Source organism: Monodon monoceros, unplaced genomic scaffold (assembly GCF_005190385.1).
Source record: "Monodon monoceros isolate NGI ecotype Baffin Bay Population unplaced genomic scaffold, NGI_Narwhal_1 Super_Scaffold_12, whole genome shotgun sequence".
Classification (NCBI taxonomy): Eukaryota; Metazoa; Chordata; class Mammalia; order Artiodactyla; family Monodontidae; genus Monodon; species Monodon monoceros.
This window is the reverse complement of record NW_021703768.1, coordinates 28616657-28627508: the sequence shown is the minus strand read 5'-3', so window position 1 is coordinate 28627508 and position 10852 is coordinate 28616657. Positions and strand designations below refer to the sequence as shown.

The 10852-nt window shown below is 44.7% G+C and overlaps 1 protein-coding gene across 2 annotated transcripts in view; it reads left to right on the top strand.

Moving 5' to 3' along the window:
* Positions 1-1443: 1443 nt before the first annotated feature.
* Positions 1444-10852, top strand: part of SLC45A2 (solute carrier family 45 member 2) — a 32698-nt gene continuing 23289 nt past the window's right edge. The window contains exons 1-2 of one of the 2 annotated variants that reach the window (XM_029216897.1): positions 1444-1915; positions 4088-4264. In XM_029216897.1, the coding sequence (XP_029072730.1) occupies positions 1531-1915; positions 4088-4264 (562 nt within the window). In that variant the 5' untranslated portion in view covers positions 1444-1530. The remainder of the gene's footprint in view (positions 1916-4087; positions 4265-10852) is intronic. The other variant, XM_029216898.1, reaches the window with a different exon arrangement.

Below are 10852 nucleotides of genomic sequence, written 5' to 3'. Positions count from 1 at the left end.
GAGTACGAACTATTTCATTCTTACTTCATGTAGTATCTGAAAGATGTTGAGTTTCTCTGAGTTTACTCTCTTTAAATTTTAAAATCTCCTGAGATACCCCTTTGAGTTCACTGTGGTGCCCTGGGGCACCTTGGCACACAGTTTGGGAATTACCACTTTAAGTGATTTGCTCAGGGAAATACAGGTAGAAGGAGGCAGAGCCAGAATTTAAACTTTAATATTTTGACTCCAAGTCTTGCTGTTAAACCATTTTTAGGGCCTTTCCTATGAGATCATGTTTCCCTTGCCACTCAGATTTTCATTTGAATTCAAGGTTCAACAAGGAAAATATGACCCACTCGAAGTCTTTAAAACAGAGGAAATTTATTATGGAGAATTACATTGGTGATAGAAGAGATGAGAAGCCCAGGGGACAGTGAGGCAACTCAGATACGAGCAACCACAGGAAGCCAGGCTCACTCCCATATCTGCAGGATCGATGGGAAAGATAGTGTTATAGGGACCCAGAAGCTAAGGTTGGCAGCTGGACCCACAATGGAGATGCAGCCACTGCCAGAGACATCTCAGGATGGAGAAAGAGAGGGGAGGAAGTATCCTGATTTCTTCATTTCTCCTGCCCCGAGTCTTCCCACCAGTGCCTCTGATTGGACAAATCTACCTAGAAGCCAGAGAGCAAGGGAACCTGGGAAATGTAGTCCCTTATGGTATGGAGCATAGTATGAGGGGGAGAGAATGGATCTGAGCAAACAGGCAATTGACTGGCATTACAAAATGTTGTGTATACACTTTATTCATTCTATAATTCCTTTAACAAATGTTTATTGAGGACCTGCTAGGTGCCAGGTATCATGCTAGATGCCATAATGAGCAAAACAGACCAGATCACTGCTCATAAGGGGATCAAAGACCAACATAGGAGAAGGAGAATAAACACGAACTATCTGAAGTGTGTTAAGTGCAATGAAGGAAACTATCACAGTGCTGTGAGAGAGCTAGTGATTTAGGGGAAGGGGCAACCTCCCACTGTTTTAAGTCTAGTTAATTGACTATATGTGTGTGTGTGTAGAAAACTTGTGTTCAGGAGAGGACAGAATATTTATACCTAGAAAAAGTTTAGAAAAAAGATATCGACTCATTCATACTTAACATCTGGATTATAGGGCTTTATTGTCTCAAAGCTGTGTGTGATTGTGTGTCACAGATTGTGTGTGTGTGTGAGAGAGAGAGAGAGAGAGAAAGAGAGAGAGAGAGGCAGAGAGAACAGTACAAAGGAAGACTCTTAGAAAAACATTCTAAGGAGCCAGAGGGCTCACAGCAGCTAATCTCCATCATGCTTTCCAGGCCCCACCCCCCTTCCTTCTCATCATAACTTGTGATCTTAGAGGCATGAAAGAATTTGAGCCCCTCCCCCAGCCTGACCATCTCTGTTGGCCGCTCAGCCGGGCTGCACCTCAAATCCAGCTGGGAGCGCAAACCCCAGGGCCACGCAAGAGGTGGTGGGCTCGCAGGCAGGTTCCTCACCCAGTGGCCATGGGCGACAGCAGTGGGCAGCCTGGCATCCACACCTACAAATCCCTCGCTGAGGAGGGCCTCTTCGGCTCTGTGGAGCCGCCCAAAAGACCCACAGGGAGCCTGGTCATGCACAGCATGGCCATGTTCGGCCGGGAGTTTTGCTACGCGGTGGAGGCGGCCTACGTGACCCCAGTCCTGCTTAGCGTGGGCCTGCCCAGGAGTCTCTACAGCATGGTGTGGCTCCTGAGCCCTGTCCTGGGATTCTTGCTGCAGCCCGTGGTGGGACTGGCCAGCGACCACTGCCGGGCCCGGTGGGGACGGCGGAGACCCTACATCCTCACGCTGGGCATCGTGATGCTCCTGGGCATGGCTATGTACCTTAACGGGGACGCTATCGTATCAGGTCAGTGGGCAGCACAAGGTGGGCAGGCCGGGAGAAGGGTCCTGTTATGCAGCTCGCTGAAAGGAGAATGCAGATTTCTTTACGCCACAGTCAGAAATCGGTTAAAACTGATTCTCTCTCCTAAGTTACACTGAGTTTTCACCTTTGAGTGACCCAAATTCTGTGGTTAGGCACCTTTACTTTTAGAAACATCAGGATACATTATTTTTCAATTGTGAGAATTTGAAAATAGGATTATATTTTTACCTATTTTATTAAATTACATATTTTTACATGTTTATCAATTATGGGGTTTTTTTGTGCCCATTATACCTTATTTAGTACTTTCTCAAATTAACCAGCTGCCAAATGGCTCCATAAATTTTTACAATAAATGTAACTTTGTGTCCAGATGAGAGTTAATTATGTTCACAGCTTTCTGTGGAGTCTTTTAATAGGTACAGGGCATCAGCCTGGTAGCTCAAGGGGACATTTTTGCACTGCAAATTGTGGACGTAAACCTGACGGTGAGCACTTTTTCTAGCCGTTAATCAGCCACCACCAATTAGTCAGTAATTGGTGGTAGTACATATTGCATTGAGAAAAGAATCGTTAAACTTAAAAATAGCACACATTTTTTGAGCATTAACTCTCAGGCTAGCAGAATGGATGATAATGAGACAGGATAATCAGTTATCATTTCTGTATATTTAAAAGAGGGCATAAATCTATAAATGTAGGGTATTTCTGGAAGAAATTACAAAAAACCTGAAAAGAATTGTTGCCAGTAGGGAAGGAGTACTAAAGGGCTGGGGTGAGAGGGGGAGGGTAGGCTTATTTTTCACTTATTTTTTTACTGTATTTTTAAAAACAGGTACATACAGGGAGATCAGCTCGGTGCTTTGTGACCACCTAGAGGGGTGGGATAGGGAGGGTAGGAGGGAGACGCAAGAGGGAGGGGATATGGGGTTATACATATGCATAACGCTGATTCACTTTGTTGTACAGCAGAAACTAACACAACACTGTAAAGCAGTTATACTCCAATAAAGATGTTAAAAATAACAGGTGCATATATTACATACTAGGTTTAAAAAATAAACTGAAAGCAAGGGAAATAGTTGTGAGTGAGTCAGTGAACTGTGGCATAGCCATAGGATGAATATTATTTAGCTGTTAACACTGTGAAGTTGCTCTTCATCACCTGAAATGCTCATGTACAACACGATCCCGTCCCCAACTCCCGGGCCACGGACCGGTACTGGTCCATGGCCTGTCGAGAACCGGGCCGCACAGCAGGAGGTGAGCAGGGGGGCCAGTGAGTGAAGTTTCATCTGCCGCTCCCCATGGCTCCCGTGACCCCCCGAACCATCCCTCCCCATCGCTGGCATTACCGCCTGAACTGTCTCCACCCCCCACTCCCAGTCGTGGAAAAATTGTCATCCATGGAACCGGCCCCTGGGGCCAGCCTGCAGCATTAGCCTCAGTGGGGGGCTGTTAGAGTCCCCACCGCCCACCTACTGATGACTCACAGGAGATTCACAGAAGGTGGAGCCCAACAATCTGTTTTAACAAGTCGTCCAGGTGGTGGTTAAGCACGCTGAAGTTTGAGAAGCACTGCATAAGGGCACAGGTGCACACCTCTCTACAGTAGTGTGTAAAGGGATGTCTGAAGGATGACCAGATCTAGGGGCTGGGATCTAGAAGCATCTCCCCAGCTTTTCTATATGGTTGGAATGGTTTACAATCAGCATGTATACTTTTTTAAACAGCTTTAGTTAAAGAGATGATTCACATACCATAAAAGTCACCATCTAAAAGTGTACAACTCAGTGCTTTTTCATATGTTCTCAAGGTTGCATAACCACCATCACTATCTAATTACACAACACTTTCGTCCCCCAGACCAGAAAGAAACCTGGTAACTGTTAGCAGTCACTCCCCATTTCCTTCTCCCTGACAGTCCTAGGCAACTGCTCAGTCTACTCTCTGTCTCTAGAGAGCTGCCTTTTCTGGACATTGACTGCATCATTTTTAAAACTTGAGAAAATAATGGAGCTATTTCTTATTTGGAAAAGCAAAGCAAAATGAAAGTAAAGGGAAATAATTTGATGACAGGAAGTCTGGGTGGAAATAGAAACGCGGATCATTCTAAACCAGGATTTAGGAGACCAATGTTTGTTTCTCTTTTAGCTTTGATTGCTGACCCAAGGAAGAAGCTGATTTGGGCCATCAGCGTCACCATGATAGGTGTGGTTCTCTTTGATTTTGCTGCTGACTTCATTGATGGGCCTATCAAAGCCTACTTATTTGATGTCTGCACCCATCGAGATAAGGAAAGGGGCCTCCACTACCATGCCCTCTTCACAGGTAGGGAAATATTCCAGAAAGTCTATCCTTCAGCTCCCCAGATAGGGAGGCCCTTCCACTGAAGCCATCCAGTGTCTCAGCACTCAGACTTTTTCAATGAATGGATCCATTGATGGACTGCTCCCATCACGCGGGCTCTGTCTTCCAGTGCGTTTCTCTTGTGACCAGGCTGTGGGGTTTTTGCAAAGGAAGTTTATACAAGAGCTTTCTGAAGAGCCATTTGTGGAGACCTTTACAACTAAAATGAAAAGAGGCCTTGTAGACTTGACTTTATTTTTTGTTTTGTTTTATTTTTGAATCAGTAATATGTAGCATCAGCATTACTTAGGAGCTTGTTAAAAATGCAACTTCTTGGGCCCCTTCTCCAGTTATTTTGATTCAGTAGGTTTGAGGTGAGGCCTAGAAATTTGCATTTTTGCTGACTACCCCAGATGATTCTGTGGCAAGTATCACATTTAAAAACAAAAATAGAAATAAACCAAGCAAATAAAAAGCCCCAAGTCTTAGAGGTTTCTTAGTTGTATAAAGAGTTGGCATTTCCTCAACCTCCTGGTTTGGAAAAGGCCATGCCAGGAGGATATGGGGGGCTCTCTACGTTTCTTGGGGTCATTGCTGGCTTCCTTTGGTTGCTGTTGGGTCCTTGATTTAGAGCAATGCATGAATTTATAGAGCTCCAGTTAGGACTTTTATAGGACTGGGGTGTCATGCACAAGATGACAACATGATCCTGGCCTGGGAGCATTTCTGTGTCTACTCGTGGGGACTCTATTTGATTGTCTTCATCGCCCAGGCAATATATTTTATGTTTTGACATATTCTGTCTCCTCCCACGGCCAGGTAGGTCCCATGAGAAGCAAAATCTTGAGTTTTGTCCAGTTTGTGTCTCTGCAGCCCAGAGCGGCACCTGCACGGAAGCTGTTGGCTCAGTAATTTGTTGTTAGAGCAAATATTTGGTTGGTGAGCCCTGGAAGGAAGGGGCTGCCCAGCAGAGGGTATTTCCTCCGTGCTCCAGGGCAGACAGACAGCAGGAGTCCAGCCCGTCTGTGGGGCCCCCGAGCCCCCTGTCTACAGCTAGAAGGTCCCAGAATAGAGATTCAAACTGCATCTTCCTAACTGAAATCCCACAGTTCCTGCTGCTTTATCATAATCTGAAAATTAATTACAGCAACATCATGGGAGACTTCTTGGCTTTTGAACCTGACACATTGACAGTCTTATTGCTCTAAGTACTTTGGGCAATATGGCCACTCCTTCCCGGCTTACATCAGTGTTATTCTTGGCCAAACAATCTCTGCTTTGCTTCCTCTGTGTTAGAAGACTGAGCCCTGTATTTTGGGAACTTTTCCAAGGTTAACGCATGGTAGTATTTCTATTGAGTTCGATAAAATGTCTTGAAGTTTTCTACTGATATTAGCGTATAGTGGTCTCAAGCAAACGTGACCTGGGTTTAGGCTTTCACTGTATCTTTCGTACTTATCCTTTAACTGATTTTCCAGTCTCTAATTTCTTCCTGTTCCAACGGAAACAACACGTAGCTTCCACTTCATATTCCTAAAAGACAGCTATGACCAGGGCACTTTCCTGTTCAATGACCTGCAATGGCTCCTGTTGACAAATTGTGAAATTAATCGCCAGTCAATCTAAGAAAGAAATAGAGAATTTTAGTCAAGCCAACCTGAAGATTATAAACCAGGAGACAGTCTCTCAGAGAGCTCGAAAACTGTTCCTCCCATTAGAGGTCAAAACACAGTTAGATTTGAGACAAAGGATTATACATCAAATGACATACTGACAGTTTACATAGTCCAGATCTGCACATACAAGGTGAGTAGTGGGTCATCGTGACCACTTACAGGATTAAGAAAGGAATGTTATTTCCTAAGGGGTTACCTTGCTGGTGCCAGGAGAAAATTGCTCCTTATCGAGCAAGTATTCTTGTGTCTCATACAGCGGTCTGGTTAATGTATAATACAGATGCACGATGCACACTAAAGGGGAGGATGGAGGCCCAAACGGGCAGAGAGAACATTTTATGTTTAAATTTTTCTCGTCTTGCCATAAAATATGAATTTTATTTCATCACTCCCCATTTGTCTACTGAATCAAGATCAAATTCCTGGACAGGGTTCAAACTCCCCACAATCTGTTCCCACCCTACCCTTCAAGCTTTGTTTCCCATTACTCCCGCCACATCCTCTGTGCTCTGAGCAGTTTCCCAGCGTGTTCCCAGGGGCAGAATCCAGGACTGTTTTACTCACTGTATCCCTGTACCGCCACACTGCCTGGCATATTGTAGGTACTCAAAGTGAATATTAATGGAACAAACCAAGGAGACTGCCCTTTCCTTTCCAGCTTCTGGGGCTTTACTCACACTGAAATTCCCTTCCCCCTCTTCTCCCTTTGGAAATCAAAGCTGCTTAGAAACTTTCTTCTACCCACTTCCTAGAGAGAAGGCCCCTCCATTCTCTTCCAAATTGCAGGCAAACTTAATTTCTAATTTGGCCAGAGGCTCCACCCACAGCATAATCAAAGCACAAAAGTTCATCAGGTATCAATGAAATGGATAATTCCAGCAGGAAGAGACAGTGGAGGTTACAGTTCACCATACACATATCCTGAATTTTACTTCCCTTGTGGCCTATGTGGTCTGCTTGGGCTGCCATAACTGAATACCACAGACTGGGGGGCTTAAAGTACAGAAATTATGTTCTCGCAGTTCTAGAGGCTGGAAGGCCAAGATCAAGGTGCCAGGAGGGTTGGTTTCTGGTGAGATCTGTCTTCTTGGCTCGCTCCCGGCCATCTGCTCGCTGTGGTCTCACACGGCCTTTCCTCTGTGCGTGCACTCCTGGTACCTCTTCTTCCTCTTATCAGGACCCCAGTCCTATGGATTAAGGCCCCACTCTTATGACCTCATTTAACCTTAATTATCTCCTTAAAGGCCCTGTCTCCAAATGTGGTCACTTTGGGGGTTAGGGCTTCAACATATGTCTTTTAATGAAGAAAACAAAAGCTTTCCTAGAACCCCACAGACTTCTGCTTGTTTCTCATGGGGCAGAATTAGGTCACATGAGCACCGAGGGGCCTGGGAGGTTGGAAAAAAGAGAGGGTATTTTGGGGGGTGGGGAGCATATCCCTGAATCAAATTGGGGTTCTGTTAGCCAGGAGGAAGGGGTAATTATTAATACTGAATAGGCCCAAACTAGTAGCTACCACAGAGAATACAAACACAATTGAGTATTAGCCTCATGAGAACAATTAAAGACCAAGACTATTGTAAGGAAGTGACAGCCAGAGCTTCCCAATCCCAGTCTCTTAGTGAATAATGAAGAGGTAATTGCATTTTAAAGTTATGCTCATATTCACAGTTTTACCGGATCACATTTGTTACATTCACATTCTCTCCTCACTGTGGATTTATCCATCTCTTCTACAAGATTTGTAAAAACATGAAGATTCACCTGCAAACTCCCATGGCTTCCAACTCATTGCCTTGCCATTAGCAGACGCTCAGAAGTGTTAGCTATTTAAAAAGAGACTCTAGGTTTTATAACCCTGCTTGTATTTCGGGCAGTTTTACAAATCGCAGCGATCAGATGAATATGCTCATTTAGTTACCTTGCTTTGTCTCTTGACCAACATGAACTCTGGACCTCAGTCAACTGTCTCTGGCTGTAGGGGGATCCCCGAGGGTGTGCGGATGGCTCAAAGCAAGTTCTATCCTCTACTAGAAAAAAACAACTTAAAATACCTTCCTCCTATAAAACAGAAAGTCTCACCTTATTTAAAGTTTAGATTCTAAAGTCCCTGCTTAAGTGATAATCACAGAGAGTCCACATTATTTGAAAACACCTCTCAGATCATTTCTAAAATACAGTATACCTTGTTTTATGTATATAGATCTGCATAGTGATGGATACAGGTAAATATATCTGCAGATTCGTCTCCTCTTTAGTGTTTACTTCTGGACATGGACTCGATTAACAGAATAACAGATAGGACAACCCATATTATTTAAAATGTTCTTTTTATCTTTCTTGCTCTCTCTCTCTCCCTCTTTTAAAAGTGTGAATAGTTGAATTCTGTTGAGTTAAACATGGATGTGTGACCCCACTGTGGTGTCCTTGCTCTGAATGGTAGACCACATTAAAAAATGGAGAGAAAAATAATGAGCAGTGCATTATCACTTTGCTTAGTCTTTGCATACATGCCAGACCTCCCGAATTTACATGAACTTGGCAAAGAGATGTCTATAACATTCTGCTTGAAGCAAGCATTTTACAATAAAGTCATGTTCAGTTTTAGGGCCCATTTTGGTTTTCAGCATCAGCAAGATACCATTTGCCTGAGGAATCCAATCATTCGAGTAAATTGAAATTCTTCTCTATTTATTTCAGAGCTGTGGTCCAGGCCCAACAATTCCAAATGCTTTGTGAGTAAGTGTCAAAGGGTTCACTGCCAAAATATTTTCCAGCATATTTCTTTTTTTTTTTTTTTTTTGCGGTACGTGGGCCTCTCACCGTTGTGGCCTCTCCCGTTGCGGAGCACAGGCTCCGGACGCGCAGGCTCAGCGGCCATGGCTCACGGGTCCAGCCGCTCCGCGGCATGTGCGGTCTTCCCGGACCGGGGCACGAACCCGTGTCCCCTGCATTGGCAGGCGGACTCTCGACCACTGCACCACCAGGGAAGCCCTCCAGCATATTTCTGATTTTTTTTTTTTTTTTTTTTTTTAAGAAGAGACCCTACCTACTGGCTTCCAGAAGGACATTTTAGTCCTCCAGCTTCTTCTGTCTCTTATGTTTAAGGGTAACTCTATCTGCCCTCCATCCCTGGCAAATGTGGTAGATATGCTGTGTTTAGTGGATCCACCCTCATCCCTTCACCCCATGCCTTCACCTTTGGGTGCCTCTGAGGCTGTGGAACCCACACTCACCAGAAGGAGATTCCTCCCTTGTGTCAGAATGCTTCTAACCAAGCCTGTGTTGCTAGATTAACCCAAGGCCTTGCTCTCCTTAGCAGCGGGCTCCATCCCGCCAGAGGAGGCTGGGGCCAGACATGCTGGTAAAGGCCGTCCCAGGTCACATCCTGGCTCCTCGTCTGCTAAGTAGCCGTAGTATTTCTGAACTTTTGTTTCTTCACAGCGGTGTGAATCTCTACACAATGCTAGTTATTAATATCCTGGCAAGCGGTCCCAGGTCCAGAGCAAGGAACCATTTAAAAGGATTCAACACCAAATGTTTATATGTATTAGATTTCCTCCATTCCCGCCAGACCTGTGAAAGTTTTATTTGTATATAATGACTCAGTGAGAAACTTGCCCCATGTACATCTTTGGAAGAAGAATGGGTAACTTCTTAGGCTCAGCTTCTTTTGTTTTTTCTGTTTCTTTAATACTTCAAAGTATGCATGAAAATGCTAGTGAAACAAATGCTCAGATTAGAAATAATTAAGAACTAACAGAACGAGTCCTAAAAATAAATTTCAGATATGGGCCCCTTTGACCAAACCTATACAGGTGGAAAGAAGCCACTTTTCACGTTAGAGTCAGTTTTAACTTCTCCTTTAGGCCTCATTGCTGCATGAGTGGATTTCTTTCATCAGCTGAGTTCCCTTTGAAGTTTCTGCCCCTGGTGAACTTTCATATCACCTCACTCAGGCGGCTTGGAAAGGATGTGGGCAGAGCAGAAGCCAGGATACAGGAACTTCAGCTTTGAGGGTGACGTGAATAACTTAGGGCAAAACGGTTAATGCCTCCAAACTGCCATTTCTTTTCCCATTTCAGCACCTACCTCTCAAAGAATCTCAAAGGCAGGTTAGAGAAGGGAGCCCCTGAGGGCATTTTTCCGCTGACTGCGTTGTCTGCCAGAAATCTTTCCCCAGATACCAATTGGCCAGCTTGGTTTGCTTTCACTCTTTGTTACAATCTGGTCGCATAGCCCCTCCTCAGTGATGTGTTCCTGATTACCTGATAATATATTATTTGTTCATTTGTTTGTTGTTTATTGTCTGCCTCGATAGCCAACATATAAGCTCTCTGAAGACAGGAATATTATCTTTCCTGTTTGTTGCTGTATCACCAGTGCTTAGAATAGTTCTGGGAATATGCTGAAGAAATATTGATGAGACCAATATTCTATTTTAACATCCTCATTTTACCTATGAGGAAGCTGTGTTGCCAAGAGGTAAGTGACTAACCCAAGGTCACAGAGCTGAGTAGCAGTAGACTAGACCAGGGGCAGAAGCCAACCAGCCAGCCAGCCAGCCAACCAGAGACCTGGGTCATGCTTTTGTTTGGATTCACCTCAAAGCTGAGCCCCAGAGAAGGTCTGTATGCACATAGCTTATTGGGGAAAGGATTCCAGAGATTGAGACTGAGAGAACGGGGGGAGTGGAGCAGGCCAATACAGGAAGCATTACAGAGTTGGCCTTTGTTCTCAGTGGCTGCCTCTATCTCACCAGGACCCTCCAGGGAGCCTTATGAAGTGCATCTCAGAACTCTCCAGCTGGGAGGATCAAGTTGGGGAGATGAATGCATTGGCTCCAGTCTCCACCGGCCAAGGGTGCTCCCGTGGGTTTTAACCTCCCTTGTGT